General features: G+C 43.7%; 1 protein-coding gene across 6 annotated transcripts in view; it reads right to left on the minus strand.

Annotated features, from left to right (window-relative positions):
* Positions 1-351: 351 nt before the first annotated feature.
* Positions 352-17053, minus strand: part of LOC133956383 (neuron navigator 1-like) — an 82634-nt gene continuing 65932 nt past the window's right edge. The window contains exons 9-33 of one of the 6 annotated variants that reach the window (XM_062391368.1): positions 14592-15414; positions 13958-14470; positions 13092-13133; positions 12209-12351; positions 11629-11811; positions 11476-11528; positions 11317-11346; positions 11111-11134; positions 10850-10927; positions 9329-9412; positions 8307-8415; positions 8095-8216; positions 7123-7307; positions 6862-7021; positions 6554-6743; positions 6379-6467; positions 6024-6122; positions 5761-5932; positions 5037-5302; positions 4800-4951; positions 4635-4706; positions 4322-4527; positions 4104-4222; positions 3823-4011; positions 352-2984 (exon numbers count right to left, since the gene is read on the minus strand). In XM_062391368.1, coding sequence (XP_062247352.1) covers positions 2889-2984; positions 3823-4011; positions 4104-4222; positions 4322-4527; positions 4635-4706; positions 4800-4951; positions 5037-5302; positions 5761-5932; positions 6024-6122; positions 6379-6467; positions 6554-6743; positions 6862-7021; positions 7123-7307; positions 8095-8216; positions 8307-8415; positions 9329-9412; positions 10850-10927; positions 11111-11134; positions 11317-11346; positions 11476-11528; positions 11629-11811; positions 12209-12351; positions 13092-13133; positions 13958-14470; positions 14592-15414 — 4199 coding nt within the window. In that variant the 3' untranslated portion in view covers positions 352-2888. Of the gene's footprint in view, positions 2985-3822; positions 4012-4103; positions 4223-4321; positions 4528-4634; positions 4707-4799; positions 4952-5036; positions 5303-5760; positions 5933-6023; positions 6123-6378; positions 6468-6553; positions 6744-6861; positions 7022-7122; positions 7308-8094; positions 8476-9328; positions 9413-10849; positions 10928-11110; positions 11135-11316; positions 11347-11448; positions 11529-11628; positions 11812-12208; positions 12352-13091; positions 13134-13957; positions 14471-14591; positions 15415-17053 lie in introns of all 6 variants that reach the window. The other 5 variants (XM_062391367.1, XM_062391366.1, XM_062391364.1 and 2 more) reach the window with 5 other exon arrangements.

Below are 17053 nucleotides of genomic sequence, written 5' to 3' on the forward strand. Positions count from 1 at the left end.
GAGAGGGTTGGTGGTGGGCTTCCACACAACTCCACCCATTCCCTTACTTTGATGGCCCCCTCCCCACCTCAGTCACATCATCATCTCTGTTTGGACCAATGACTTACACAGGCAGGGAAAACCCCGGTTCCCAATAATAATCCAGACAAAATATGAATCATAATAACAAAAAATTATAAATAATAATGAAGAACAAAATTAAAAATAAACTAATTACAATGATAATTTTCAAAAGACAACTTACAATTAAAATCATCATGCAGCCTACTGATAAACAGTGGTATTAAACAGTGGTATCAGCGCCCTCCAATGGATGACTCAAGGATAGCAAACACCACAAACAGGCAGGGATGTGAAGAATGGCATGACTTTATTGTGTCCACAGCTCAATGTTAGACATATGGAAGTTGATGTGGTTATAAACATGCCAGACAACCACTATAAGTTCCCCTATCAAGCCAAGTGCTCCTTCCCTCTGGAGGAAGACATTAAAAACAAGAGGATGTCCATTTATCTGCATACAGGAGCCATGCCTTCTCTAAATCTTTTTTTAGTGATTGTTGTCGCAGATGCTATGACTATATACAGTGTGTACAATAGTGATGTCATGTACAAAAAGAGGAAGAAACCTTTACAAATATTTGCATAATAAAAACAAATGTCTGCCTCTTAGAAACAATGCGAAAAAAAAAACAAGGAACATATCCAGTTATTAAAAAATCCCCTCCCCTGATAAGGTTTAATGTGGTAGGTCCAATGAAAGAAAACTTTGGGAACACATCAGGGGCACATGCAACGACGGTTACATCTCCAGGATAATATCCAATCGCTGTCTCACGCTCTCAGGGCCCCTCCTCAAAGACGTCCAAGTCTTTCACACTATCCGTTTAAAAAGGTGTAACAATCGCACTAAAGAGGCCCTGTCACGACGCACATACTCTCATCTACTGCAGTTTACTGACACACCAGCCAGGGACCCAAATCGCTAAACCACTCTTAAGGTGACAACATTAAAGTGACATCAGAGTAGGCCAGAGGAAGTGAGTCGAGGCCTCCGAGCAGAGGGTTAAGGCAGCTTTTCAAGCCGCTTCAGGCCAAACTGTGTTTCAGGCACAGAAAGACTACTTTAGGCATCTTGTCTCTACTTCCCACTCCGCTCTTTGGAGAGTAGAGGGACATTGGGGGCAGAATATGGCAGTTTGAGGTACTTCAGGGTCGGGGGGGGGGGGGGGGCATAGAGCTGAGAAGTTTAAGTGTATCTCTACAGTTTCTGCCTTTTAAGCGTCTTTGTACACCGTCTCCCTTCATCGCATGAACAGTCAAGAAGTGAGCAATAAATACTCTGCACTCTCTAACCAATATGGTGTGCAAAGGAACGAAGGGAAGAGGGGAGAGAAAGCCACTTAGAAATGAGATTGAAGCATTCTTAACCCCAGCCCTTACTTGCACGGTAAATCTTAAAAACTGTATGAGAAAGAAACTGATTGATACAGTTGAAAAAAAAACCATTATCCAATATATAAAGAGCAAATGCAGTGAGGGAGAAGATAGTTTTTTGTCTTTATCACTCGTTGGCAGCTGTTGGGAGGACAAATGAGAAATGATGGGACCGCTGGCGGCAGGAGTTCATCCCTGTCGACTCTGTCGGCTGTTGTCGATAGTGGCATGTATGGTTTACGAACTGGGCGATAATCATGTTCACTGAAGATGAGTCAGTATAAAATCCTATAAAATCAAGATTTTCAAAGTCTTAAATCCTCAACTATCACAAGAGAAGTTTGTGTTTTAAAACAGATAGAGGAGTAGAGAGTAAAAGCAAGCATAGCCAGAAATAGGAGGCTAACCGATTTGGCAGACTAGAAAAACAAACAGAATCTGTTTTTTGTTTTTTATGTTCTGTTTACAATATCATTAGCACATTACTGGATAAACCACTGGCTATGACGATGGTGTTTTCTGCACAGACTCGCCCTTAAACTGATTTTCAATTCATTATTCACCCATGCGTATCTCTCTTAGTTTCTCAGGGCTGTTATTTGATCCATGATTAACAATATGGCTGAACTCAAAAGAAAAAGAAACATTCAATGCCATTTATATAGTTGAGGAATTGAACGTGTGTTTGTGTGTTGTTTTCTACCGAGCACCTTTGAGAAAATTAAACACCAGGATGGCACTGAGGCAGAAAGCAGTAGAGACCGCCATCTAGAGGATTCTTTACTGAACTGCATGATTTGGCCAAACTGATAGTCCTCCATTCCATGCACAATCAATGACACAGCTTCCTTGAATCCAATTTTCACATGTAGAAAATAAAGTGCATTTTTTTTAAATTTGTTTTTGCTGTTGTCAAGTGACGACCCTGCATTTGAGGAAATCAGACCGTTTTACTTCTGAGCTGAAATTTTCTTTCTGAAAATGGAGCACGTTAGAAGAAAATCAGTGAGCACCAAAATATCTGAAGTTAAGGTGGTGGAGTCAAACAAAACATTTGGTGGATAGGTCATGATCGGGAGGATTATACTTAATTATACTATTCCGGTTACCATGCACTTGCAGATCCAAAAGCAGCGAATCTGGGACAAACTTGGGCCAGAGAAGAGAATAATCAATAATCTCGTTTCCCTGACATGATCATCATCACAGCTTCCTATAAGAGCAGGTTAATTGTCTTTCCAATGTTGTGATAGCAGGGCAGAGCGACCCCTGCGTCCATAATCACTCTCTCAGTCAATCCTTTACATGTAGCTCTGGAACTGCTCACTGAGCACACAGTAGAGTTCACGATAGAGTCTTTAAAGTCTCATCAGGACTGCACTCGCCGTGTCAGCCGTAAGAATAAATAGTCCGTGGCTCCACACAGCTTGGCTGACATTCTCGTGTTGTCCTCAGAGTGTCGTCTGCAGAGTGGGATCCAGAAGGCCTTCGCGCTCCGGAGACTCGATGTAGTTGGCCGACTCCTGCAGCTTCAGCAGCATCGCCATCTGCAGGACACACAGAGGCAGTGAGTCAGACGTTAACGGACATTGTAGGATTTGAATGCATCTCACTGGTGTGCACTTGTGATGGCCAACTGAACATTAATTTAGTTATCTAATTAATCTGTCAAATGTTTTAATGATTACTAAGTTAAACATTTGGTTTACATTTGACAAAACTGCCCCCTGCTGGTTGAGATGCAAATCATCTTTGACTCATGTTGTCTTGTCTTCTTTCTAGTAGGTGTGTTGTTTCTGGTGAAGGCTTGCACTGTCCTGGTGCCCATCTGCTTTGGGACCTTTGCTTGATATATTAAGGATCTTGCAGCTCCTGGTCCCAGTTAATCTGCAAAAGTGCTGCTCAATATAATCTGATGCATAATTGTAGTTTTTATAAAGGTTTTTTTCTGCTGCTAACATTCAGCTCACATGAATGATCAAGATATGACAAATCTACGCGTTCATTTATTGTGAAAACAGACACTGTTGTGAGAGGTATTCCTGAGAGGTATTGAAATTCAGGGAGAACACATGTAGACAACAAAAGTGAAATCCTTGTTAAGGTTATCAAACTGATGTTCTTTTGTTTACTTTATAGCGTCTATGTATATACTGTAGTGCTCTCTGGTTGTCCACTTGAACAGGTCTGCTGATTCTACATGTGATTTTTCTTAGGACATTATAAGTAAAGTTCAGACAGTATTTCCGTCTGTGCTGTGGTTAGACAACACAATTTCACTTCTCTCTTCCTGTATCTCTACCACTAAACAGGAAAACCAAAAGCACGCTCACTGAGGTGTGAGCGTGCTTTTGACACTAGTCGCACACGTCATGATAGACTCACCAGTGGGTCGGACTCCAGCGTGCTGGGCGGAGGCGTATCTTTGGGCGGCTTCTTCTCCTCGCTGAGAGCACCTATGCTGGGGGGAGGTAGGTGAAAGAGTTTGGACTGGTCTTGCTGTGCGTCGGGCCACGGGAGGGTGCCTCTCACCCACTCCACCGGATCCTCCCATGCCGACTTCTGCCCGTGGACCTGGTGGAACAGATAGAAATGTATGTAAAACACGTGAAGAACGGAGGAGTTTGACTCTTGCTGTTGAAACTTTGGAGGACGTCTGGGCTCACCTTGATTCCATCTTTGGCTCCCTCTTGCAGGTATGGAATGATGGAGTGATTCCACAGATCTATAAACCATTGCCTGAACTCAGCCACTGTCACTGGGCACGATAGGAAGAAGCAGGGACCTGGAGGAGGCAAAACTTCCCTTTAACTGCTATTCTGAGTCATACAGAACCCAACCATCCCCACCGTTTTCTACCTTAACCGGGCCCACTGTCTCTCACCTATGAGGAAGTCTGAAGTGCTGTGTTTCTCCAGGAACGTGTGGAGGTTGTACCAGAGCTGAGGAATCCAGTCGAGAACACGGAGGAGAGCTTCCTGGCGTGTTGAGTCCTGCTCCTTCTCCTGGTAGGCCTCCACAGCTTTACGGTGCAGGTACCTCACCAGGAACCCATTCGCTGGTTCCACGTTGTTGGAGAACATCACCATCCTGTGACCACATGCAAGAAATGTTCATTGCTGTTTGCTTTGTTTTGTATTTAATGGTGTATCAAATTCAGAAGCGGCACTGTGAGCATGTTGCGGCTCGTTTCTCACCTGAAGCTGAGGTGCAGTCCGTGGTTGGACGACATCCTCACTGGCTGATTGGTTGTTCCAATGATGTACGGACTGAAACATCAAGAGAGGAAATTATGTACTTTCATGAATCAAATGTTATGTTCAGACTTTATTGGAATATAATGACTGTTTGAATTGACTCACCATTTGTGATACTTGCATGTGAGCGCTCCGTTAACTAGCTCAGTAATGGCTGCTGGATCACTGATGTCATCTATGATAACAACCAATGGCATCTCTCCTCCGGTCTCTCTGTCAATCTGATTTGCGAAGTTGGACAGATACAACTGCAACTCCTGTGAGGACAAACAAAGGTAAATATCTCTTCTGTGTGTATAGTTTAAACTAATGGCCTTTGAGAAATCTAAAGTCAGGTGTTACCTTCTGTGTCTGACGGTGCATGTTGAAGGTGGCGGCGGAGCTACAACCCAGGACACAGGTCTCCTGGTCGGCCTCAGATGAGTCCATCCGGCTGCGCTGCAGGAGGTGGTGGGCGAGACGCTGGGCTAGATACGTCTTCCCTGTCCCACTGGGCCCGGACAGAACCAGGCGCCTGTGTTTCAGCAGCAAACTGATGTAGTGCAGCATCATGGGTTTAGGAATCAGGGTCTCAAACACAAGTGAGTCCACGCATTTCTCTCTAAGACCTAGAGAGGCAGAAACAGGGAGAGAAGAGAGAAAAATGGGGTTTTAATTGCGTAAAGCTGGATACAATGGATCATTAAAGCCGAATCAGCACTCCAGGATGACAGATCAAATTAAATCACACATTCAGACATCAAATCAACTCTGGAGATTCTCAGAAATGTCTCTGGAGGACGTGCATGTGTGAAAGCAAATGGCAGAGTGAGAGCTTCCAGAGTTTCTGTGAGTTGCTTTGTTGCTGTTGTGAACGTATCTGTGCAGAACCCCCCCCCCCGCTTCTTTGTTCATACGTGATGGGAAAACTGCAGAGAAGGTCCCCAGGACAACAGTTACTTTTTATCAAAGTTGACATAAAGTGAAACGAGTGGCTGCTTATAAGTGAGGAAATAACCCAATGAAGATGTTTGGTCATCAAAACGAATAGGATACTTTCTATTATCGGTTGAGGACATTCACTAACCTTTCAGGGTGACAATTATACGAGCTGAACCACTGCTGAGACAACGATAAGGTGAGGCCTGAGGTTTGTCCCCCCCTATCACCCGCTGCACTCCCTGGGTCAGCTGGCACGTGTGCAGCGAATCACAGGACAGACCCAGACTGGCTGTCGGGTCCACTTGAGTCAGGTAGTCCTGAACAAAATGGAGAAGAATTCATTAATTGATCTTCTATTTTAACACTTATATCCTCACAGTGAAAATAATGAGCCAATTATTGACTTACCTTGAAGATCTTGGCGATAAGAGAGTCGAGACAGGTCCAGTCCGTCTTCGCACTGACCAGCACTGAGCCCAAGTAATGTTCCTGTGGCTGTTTACTGACCTACAGAGACACAGAGAGGGAGAGAAAGGGTAAAACATACATTTTTTGTCTCACTATTTCTGCTCTAACTTGTGATCTGCAAATTGACTTCGATGTGTGTAACTGTATTTTGAAAAGTGCTTTTATAAGTGTATTATTTTTATTATTATTACTATGTTGTGCGTTTGCAATTAAAGATCTGGATCAGTTGGATTTAAATGTGGTTGAATTGGGGGTTATGCTTTGCTAGGTGACGTTCTTGTTGTGCTGTGTTTACCTCTGCTTGATCTGCAATGCCGACCAGAACTCGTGCACACACCTCATCCCTTGAGGAAGACACACTCAACCTGTCAACTGAGGACGTGTCTGAAACAGAAGAGGAAACAAGGGATGAATTCAATATAATTTTTTACTATTATTATGTGTGTGTCAGCTTAATGTTAAGCTCTTACCTGGATCTTTACAATCATTCAGACTGAGGCTGAAGGACTTGGTAAGTGGCATGGTCATTGGCTGCCTCAGTGAGGGTCCGAGGAGAGAGGCCAGGCCTGAAGGCGTGGAGGTGGAGGAGGTTGGACCAGAGCCTGGGACCTCACCTGTTTTCAAATGGTCGTTCTCCGCCTTCAGGTTCTCTACAGTCGACTAGAACATGAGCAGGGAAAAACTTCAAATTAAAATTATAGACACAAAATGCAATATCGCTCCAACAAATGTTTTCAGTATATACTGTAGTAGACATGCAGATACAAGCAAAACAGACCTGCATGTTGTTCATGGCATCTCTGAGCTGCTCCAGCTGATGAGCAGAGTTTAAGGCCTCCAGTCGGATGTCCGTCAGTTCCCTCTCTTTCACCCAGAGTTCTGAGCGTAGATCTGACACCGCTGCTTCCTCGTCCCCCTCCTCTGTTGTCTCCATGATGCTGGAGGGGACAGGGTGCACTCATTAGGGTCAGATAGAAGTTAGAACTGACTCTCTCCCTGCTGAGCAAGGAGCTGGAGTATGGTGTTTATCAGTACTTACACAGAGGAGGTGGCAGAGACAGAGGTTTTGAGGCCTGAAAACTGAAGCTCCCCTCCCTCTTCCCCCTCATGAAGCATCTTTGGGGAATTGGGAGCCGAGGAGTCGGGGGTGGCGATTTCCTCGATGTCTGAGTAGGTTTTGGAGCCTTTCTTGATGCTGAACGCCTTGTTGAAGGAGCTTCTCAGCTACATAGAGACAGAGGAGCAGATGTACAGACTACTGAATAATATTCATGGTTCAGTGTATTTATTCGTGCAGCACGAATGTTAGCCTTCACACATCTTTTGCTCAAAGAGAAATGTCACATTTCATGGACAGTTGGCTCATACAATCTACTAGACCGAATCCAAGAGATTGACTATTTACTTTCACAACCAAATTTAACGGACATATTTTAGCAAGAATACTTTTTTCCCAAATTATCCCTTTAAAGCTAGTTTTCTGCAAACAGGTCAAAGTTACAGTGCATGTTGTTGCAGATTGATTACCCCACGGCTGTTTAGGAAGGGTTACATTGTAATATCTTACAGGATAAACTACACAACAGAGCATGGTTTAAGTGAAGAAAAATGAGAATAGCATTAAATAAACTGATGATTAAGAAGAGAGGTTCACCCTTAACGAGACACCATGTTTGCTGATGTCCAACTGTACTGACAGACACGCATTCAAATTCAATATTCACAGAAGAGGCAGCCAATCAGTTGTCTAGGTGGTGAATCAACAGAGATGGAGGGACAGTTTAAAGTGACCCATCATGCCGTATAATAGAAATCTAAAGAGGATTTACAATAACTACACTCATCTCAAGCACCTAAAACAGACAAATAACACAACACAGAAATAACACAACACAGAGGAGGGAAAGACGGGTCCCACTTTATTTTACATTATGAAGTCGAACAGACTTAACCTAGACAAACATCAGGCAGTGAAAATATCAACTCGCCAGCAGAGTGCATTCATTCTTACCCAGCTCTTTTTCTTCTTCTTCTTGGCGTCTTGGTCCTTAAAGCTGCCAACACTCGACAAACTGGTCAGGCTGTTGAGACTTGAGATGCTCTCACATGAGTTCTGACGTCGAATTTGCACATCTGGAAAAAAATAAAATAAAGTCAACATAAAAAAAAAAAGGTATAAATGTGCAGCGATAGATAATAGTATCAGTAGGTGAATCTCCAAACCTTTCTCGTTATCTGGATTGTTTAAAGCTACATGAATAACAGCCTGGGCCTCATCATTCTTGGTCTTCAAGTCTTCGATGGTCTCCCGCAGCTCCACCAGCTCAGAGTCCTGCAGAGACATCAAATGAGTAATTGTCATAGAGTTCAGTTCAGGTGGATCCGTTGGTATCTGTTGGAAAAAGAGGAAAGAGGCAGACTTTTGCAAATTTTGTTTTCTTGCTTTCATTTGTGTTAACGCATCCATGTGATTTCCCCTGAGTATCCTGTGTGTGCTTAGCCTGTTGTAATACTTCTACTACTAATAATAATATTATGTTTTAGAATTTTGAAAAAAGGGGGTGGTTTTCCATGATGTTTCTACTCAAGTACAAAAAATCTGGGCCTGATCTCTTAAATGATGTTTGCAGTTCACAGGGACAAAGAGTTCTGAACAGCAGAGCCTCACTGTGCTGCCCATTGTGTGCTGAAGCTGCTATAAATGGAGCCACCCGGCCCATCTCCTCAAGGTTAAAGAGCCTGTGCTCCGGGCTGAGCTGCACAGGTCAGTGCGCTGGCACAAACAACAAAGACTTTTTCCTGGAGTGGTCTAGACGGGGCTTTCAGTGGGAGCAGCAAAGCATGAAGCTCGGACAGGGACCCCTCGCGCACTTTGTGCACACACTCGCACCGAGCACCGAGCACTGCCTCAAGCACTGATTGGTTTATTCGCACCAAAACTGATACCAAAGGCCGGAGAATGCAGGAATGTTGTTTGCTTTGAGTGCACGTGCAAACTCAGTGTACTTTGAGCTTATCCATCACTAATTGATCTTCTGTACCTTCCTTGCATGAGTTTTGTATGTGGAACTGCAGTGGGCCCCTCGCGTATATATATATATTTTATATTAAGCTCCTCACTGCAGACTGTGAACAAAGTCACTAACAACCCCTCTTTGCGCTCTGCTCATAACATCGGCACAGCGGTGGAATGCAGCTGGAATTCAGGTTTGTATTTGGAGTGCGGACGTGATGGATGACGTTACCTTCTGCTCGTGGCTCACTGACAGACTCTGGAGCCGAGTGGTCATCAATGTCAAACTTTGCTCAAAGGCGGCCACCAGATTTGCCTGTTTGGAAAGAGAAGAAACATGAGATGAGGACTAAAAAAACAGGCAGAAGCTTATTTTTTCTACATAATTGTCTATGACAGGAAATTATCAAGATATACATCTACTAGTACATTTAATTTGTCGTCATTTTTGAAAGAGCAGGGAGACTATGACTAGCAAGAACTTCACATTCATTCAAACTGATTTAAAATTTAGCTTATTCCTTGTATATAAGCTCAGTAATAAAAAATAAAAGATCAATAACACACACAGGCTGAAAAGGAATCTTTCTGTGGAAAATTCCCCTCCCTCATTTCTGTCTCTCACAAAGGAAATTACTTTCCATTTCTTACTTCGCAGAACATAATTATACATTTACAAAATAAGTCATTAATCCAGTTAAGCTGTAATGGTTGCATTGGTTTTGCTTATTCGTTAATGTCGCAGAATAAGGTCACAGAGAATGAAACAAATCCAACAGGAAAGAACACTCACATATATGCATGCAAGCACACCCACGACGCACACACACACACTTGATTGAGTGCACTGCATTATGCCTGTGCTTTATTCATGCACTTGCACCAATGAAAATGCTGACAGGATGTCATTCAGAAACAACCTTGTAGAGTACAAAGAGAGGGCGAGGCCGCTGTTGGTGTGTGTGTGTGTGTGTGTATGTGAGGCAAAGCTAAGTGGCTTGGGGAAAGGTTCAGGAGGAGGTTAGCTCTCTTCAGGCCCAGCACAGATAAGAAATGTGCTGAAACGGCGCAGAAATGATTTATAACTGACAAACCACAGCTCGGATATTTAGTCCCTCTCTGTGTCTCTTCACTGTTTACAATGAAGAGTCCAATCAAGTACACAAATGTATAAGATAGTGGAAGGAAAAAGTATTAAGCTCCGAATCCACTGACTTGCATTAAAATAAATAATGTTCTGTCATGGACTGAACTAAGCTGAAATAGGTTTAATGGACTTTGCAGTTCTTGGTTGTTTTTAATCAAAATAAACCCTTTTAAACCTGTTAAGAAACCAAAATGACAACAAAGCCAAATGCAGCCGGACACTGCTCCTCCTTTGCCTGCTATCTCATGTCCGACACCAATTGTGTCTCTATGAGTGTCAGTTACCTCAGCCTCGGGGCAAGTGTCATTGAAGTAGTCTGCTCATCAAGATGAATGACAAGTATCGGGGTGTAAAATTAGAGGGAGGGGCTACTGCTTATACTTCAGTTACCTCAGGGTAAAAGGTCACATTTTTTAAATGAAGAAGATGTCACTCAAACCACTTCCATATTGGACATTTTATTTAAGAGTTTAAATGCAGTTGGGAATGAAATGTGTTTTTAGGAATAAGGAAACCTACAACGAAAAATTAATATAATATAATATTAAGGCAGTTGACGCAAGTGATGTGTGTCGTGTTATTTAATGATGTTAAGAGAATACGTACGTTTGCCGTCAGCTGGGTGGTCAGGTTTGACACCTTCTCCTGTGATGATTCCAGCTCTCTCCTCAGCTTGCGGATTTGCTGTGAGGAAAAAAAGCGAATGTTTAACTATAAAATAACAAAGTTTACTAAAGACTCGGGCAGATGGCGTTAATGAGATGGGAGAAATATTTGTTCCCCCACAGTTGACAGGGATGAGGAATGAAAGGAAAGAAAATAAGGAGACAGAGGAGAAGGAGCAAGTGCAGGAGAGAAAACACTTACCTCTCCCTGAATCCTTTCCTCAGCCTTAGGAAGCAGGGGGAGAGTAAAAGTCAAGATGTTAGATAAAACACAGGGAGAGAGGAGCGGAGAGGAGAGGACGAGGACGAAGGTGAAGGAGAGGAGAGGGAGGAGGAGAGCAGCGGAGACGAAGAGGAGGAGAGAAAGCAGAGAGGAAGAGGAGAGGTGTAATAAGTTGCAGAGCATACCAAGGGAGAAAGTCTTGTCTCTAGTGTGCACTGTGTGAAAGTTTGAAACAAGAAGATAGCATCACTTAACACACTAACAAACACACACACTCACACTCACACTCAGACAAACACAAATAGAATTGTATCTACCTGATTATGCATGTTGCCCACACTCACCGACGAGTAGCTCGAGGAGGCGTTGGATGCCAGTGAGAGCACAGACCCATGAACTGGTAAAGTGACAATTCAGAGCAACAACATAAACCACCGAGAAGATGAAGTAGTAAATGAGGGCACCAAACAGAATCACAGTAATCCAGCAGGACTCACCTTCGTCGGACTCCTTGTCTCTGAAGGATCCAGAGCGAACCATCCCCATGCTGCGTGGACGCTCAGCCAGCGACAGCGTGCTGCCCAGTGGAGACGCTGCGTACAGCTCCAGAGAGGCATCGTGTGTTGGGATGCTGTTGGATCGAGTCATCCTCGGAGGACCGCCCACTGGGCTGGGTATTACTGTGAAACCAGAGGGTCAAGGGAAAAGAGTTTTGACTAGTTAATACTCGTCCTTGCTCTTTCACACATCACAAAGGTCTCTACGGGAATCTTTATGCTCCCTCAATAATCACGTTAATGAGGGAGCATAGAGATTCCAAGATGGGAATACTATGATGCTTGTTTCTTCTTCTTCTTTTAAATGTCGTATTGCTATATATTTCTCAGCGGTGAGACCTGGGGAAGACTGCACCAAGTGACTTGTAGTATTACACCAATGGTGTTGACAGCACAGTTGGCGTGTGGAATGACCAACCCTCAAGAACAACAGCAGCTCTACCGATGTTATACATAATGTTAAAGAAATGCATTATTCTACTCAGTGTACTTTGGAATGTGTGTACATGTGTATACTCACCCATACTGGTCTTAGAGGTGCGGGGCAGGGAGGTGGGCGAAGACATCGATGGAAGAGTGAGCGAGTCGGTCATACTGAGAATAGAATGAGAGTGCCTCCTCTCTCCTTTCTCCTTCCCTTCCTCCTCAACCTGGGAGACACAGCTGGAAACACACAGTCAGAGGACACCATCAGTGATGTTGTGGTAAATGTAATACACAAACAGAAAATCCTCCAAACATATACAATTCATTTTTTAGTATTGTGGATAAAAAACGTAGAAAGGTTTTATACATGAATTTGTTTTATTCATTTAGACCTAGAAATTGATTGATTAGTTAAACCTAAAATTCTATGAAAATCAGTTAAATCTTTCACAGTCAATTTTCATTCCAATGTGAAGCTTTACTGTTTCTATCTTGTTTGTTATATCATTTTGATGACAGTAAACTGAATATATCTGGTATTTAACTGTTGGTCAGAAAATAATGAAATCTGATGAATTTTACTGTTTTCTTATAACTGAAGTGAACACTGATATCTCAAAATGGGGATATTTTTACACAGAATAAAGATAAACACTAATAACAATTTGACGCTCTGCCCCACCTACAGTAGAGACGTTTTCATGTTACTGCCGGCCAGCCAATATCTGAGTGGAAAGACTCACAAAATGTTGCTAGTACGATATAAATGAGATACAATATTTGGGGGATTAAGACCAGATTTTGGAATACAAGTAAAAGGCCGGGTGTGTACAGACCCTGCAGGCAGGATTAACACAGTCCGTCAATCAGAATAGATCTTCTCAATGGGAGTTGTGGGAGTGTGCAGGTTAAGGTATGTGCCAAAATTGCATCTGAAACCTGTAGCTGCATGTCTGTGTGTGCGCGTGTCAACTTACCTTAGACCTTTCTTTGGCAGCGTGTTTCGGTCTCTCTGAGAGCTGCGGAGATTAAACAATGTTATTATTTAACCAGTGGTGCAATGAGTTATTAAACTCTCAAGAGCAGGCAGCGGGCACAAAGCAGCACAGTGAGACAGCTGTGTCAGCCAGTAATTATGTCTTCAGTGAGCAGGGCCCGTTCAACACTGATAATAGCCCTGCAGTAATAACAGCCTAAAGACCCCTCAGAATGAAAGTATGTGTGTGTGTGTATCGAGTGTGCGCCCATGCCATTGCCTTTATTTGTGGGTTGAGTTTTATTTTTGTCTAAGCCAAATAATATGCGACAAATGGGCCACCAAGTAATTATGTTTCTTAATATTTTAGAGAATAATTAACATCTCATATTGTACATTCTGTCTTCAGTTTTTAGATTAACTCCCCTCCCCCACATACGTGTAGTTTTGCCTCAAAAATATTATTTATTCTGAATTAGTAATAGTAAATAGTATTATATTATACTAAAAATATTCTATATTCTCTATATATGATTCATCTTGAAAATCTTACTAATTGTTTACATTTTTGTGGGTTTTTCTCTCGAAATGTAATTACTTTTTATTTCTTTGCTCTTCATAATCACTGCTACCATCCTAAAATAACTTTTTCGGGTACCAAAAACATCATATTTGTACCAGGTGTATATACTAAGATGTCAAAGCTTCTCTTCTGGAACGCTCCTGCCTTCCCTGAACAATGAATGAAATAGGTGTAGTTCTTCAGATAACCAATAGGTGGGGCTACATGACAGAATGGAAGAACCCTGGATGACAGATACTATGCATGTATAATTAAAGAATATCTTTCAGCAGAATTGAACTCACTTGTCAGTGAGAGTCAGCGAGACTTTACTTCCAGAGCTCCAGCTGGGAGGAGGGCCTCTGTCTTCCTGTCTCTCTTTGTCTCTGGACTCTAAGGTGGTGTAGCCTCTCACCAAACTCTCCCTCTCCCTATTCTTCCCTCTTCCCTGGGGCTCAGGAGCCAGACTCATCTGCAGCGGCAACGACTCCATGCTCCGATGTAGCCCAGACAGACGGGGGTAAAGCAGGGGAGAAGTGCTCCCCCTGCCCCCTTCCACCCCGAGAGACGAGACCTGCCTCGGGCCCAGCCCCATCCCGGAGCTCGAGAAGCAGGCCGAGGAGTTCACATTGAGTAACGGGGCAGGGCTGGGAGTGAGGCAGGGGCTGCCTGCTGAGCTCACCAGGTCCTGGAGCTTAGAGTAGGGGGGGATCTTTGGGGGCAGTGAGTCTTGAATTCCAATATCCAGGCTGTTGGAGTTGAGCTTTTCGAGATGAGCCATGGATGGAGGCTTAGCGAGGCTGCGTACTCCAGATAATCTAAAAAGTATCAGACAACATTGAAGTAAATGCATATTCTTATTATTCTGAAAGTGTGTGCGTTCATTGAGAAATGATTGCTTGTATATATTTATATTGTATAAGTGTGTAACATTGGTACCTGTGTGTGTTGGGTGAGGGCAGATCTACGCCCTTACCACTGCTGGGGGGTCTCAGGCCCTGAAGCTTCACTCCGTTCTCTGAGGGGGTCTGAGCCGGGCTGCCCTTCAGGGACCCACCTCCGCACTCAGAGTCCGAGACCACAGCTTTAGCTTTGGCTCGCTCTTTCTCCTTCTCTCGATCTGTTTGATTGACAGGACTAGGACTTAGAATCCCACGGCTCCCTCCTTTACTCAACCCTGCTCCAGAACCAGGCTCTTTGAGCCTTGAGCCCTGAAGTGTTGTAGAGGAGGGTTTGATCAGTCCACAGCCTGTGTCCATGGTGGTGCTTACTGGTCGTGCGGAGCTCGGCCGGGTTAGAGTCAGTGTGCTTGTCTTGGCAGGACGAGGCAAAGAGCGGTATTGCAGAGACGTCCTGGCATTTGGGGACAGAAAACTACTGTGATCGTTGCTTGAGACATCTAGACTTGTCTTCCGTCCTCCACCACCGCCACCACCAGCCCCGGGTTTGGTAGGAATACCAGATGTTTTGGGAACCTTCCCCACAGTTGCAGAGCCGCCGGGTATTGAACTGCCACCTGTACTAATCATAGCAGATGCACCGACGTGGTTTGTCCCGTTAGGGGCGACTGTGGTTTGCTTCTTGAAGCCAAAGTTTCCACCTGTTGAGGGCCTGACCAGGCCAGATGGTGGTTTACGCTGTTCACCACCACCAGTGCCATTCCTGTGATCTTTACCAGCATCAGAGGAGGAGCGCTGAAGCCCTGAAGTCTTCACTGCCAACCTGGACTTATCCATGGGCTTCCCATCTGATCGGACTGTACCTGAAGAGGTAGAGGAGAAAAAACAATGACTGATGAGCAGCATGAACAAACTAATGCCTGAACACTCAGTTTCATGTAGCGAGAGAGACTAACCAAGCCATATTAGGACATGATAACCAATCTGAACACCTACAAGGTCAGACTGTCAGCCGATAAAGCAAATCCGAACACAGACAGTGTGAAGACCACTCACACTCACACACACACACACACACACACACACACACACACACCCTAACACACACTTATCATGCAGTTACTCCTCTTTTCCATCCCAATGAACAAAAATAGTTTTTTCCCTCTGGTTTTCCGCTAAGTGCACGTCTGCGTGTCACAGCTGTGGAGTGCTGGGATTAACATGTGCAATATGGCCGTGGAAAACTGGTGCTCACGTTCACGAAGCGTGTCTGTGGGCGAAAAAACGCCATGAAACACAGTGTGGTTAAACTTTTCCTCTTTTGAAGACTCTTTGGAGACAGAGGGTGGAGTGAGAGATGACTCGGTGGAACGGCAGTGATTTTTTTCCCCCCAAGTGGCAAATTAATTGAATTTGTTTGGAAGTCATTATGAGAGAAAGCAGCAGTCTACTAGACACATGTGCACTGTATGCCCCACCCACACAAGTGCAAGTCCACGCTACCCACGCTCTTAATTTGTATGTAATGGGAGGTTTATATACAAGGCATTAACAGAGTCAAGAGCTGCTGTTGAATGAGACCCACCGGCGGGCCGCCTGGTGACATCTGGAGTCACTTAAGGGTATTTATAAACCCGCAATGGACACATAGACACAAGACACGTATATACCACACACACTCACAGTTACTTGTGATCAGATCGTACAGGAATGTGACACCGACAACACATTACGCTCACAGCTCTTTCGTAAATGTGAAAATTGAGTTAACGTGTCAAGTCATAAACTCAATCCATCGTAAAACCGCAACACTGCTCGGTCCAAGAACGTTAGGCTGACACACAAACTCTGTTTGACAGTGACGCATACTGATTCCAGGCGTTTGTATTAATTGTGACATAAACGTACAATGATTTTCAGACACCGGCTGTGGAGACACACACAGGCGCGTGTAGAAGAGACCATGAATTCCGATGCCGCTCGACACGAGGGGCCTGCGTGTCTGACGGGGAGAAATCCTTCGTATAAAAAGTCTATTGCTGACATCTTTTGAAGGAAAATGGCTCATTTCACATCAATTCTTCTTCCATATAGGGCAACAGTGGGCGAGAGCGGCGAAAGGAGGACAGCTGGAGTGAAGATGCATCTCGCTGCCACATAGTCTCCCAATCGACCATCAACATGAGAGTTTGTAGTTGTCTTACTTTAGATATATCGACAGTATCAATGTTAAGTGCATACAATTAAACAATGAAACAATAAATTTTGTATCTTATAATATTGAGGCAAATGGAGGTGCAGCTATTATTATTATGTACTGACTTAGTTCAAAACAATAAAATCAGATATTTTGGAAAATTGACTTGATTGATCACTTTCTATAACAGATAATTCCTTTATAAAGGAAGTGGTGTGCAAGTTATTGATCTGGTCAACTTCTCTATATGGAACTTATGATGGGTGTGTTCCCCTATCTTTCAATTTTTAGCTTAAGCGATTAAC

The sequence above is a fragment of the Platichthys flesus genome, chromosome 7 (assembly GCF_949316205.1).
Source record: "Platichthys flesus chromosome 7, fPlaFle2.1, whole genome shotgun sequence".
Lineage (NCBI taxonomy): Eukaryota > Metazoa > Chordata > Actinopteri > Pleuronectiformes > Pleuronectidae > Platichthys > Platichthys flesus.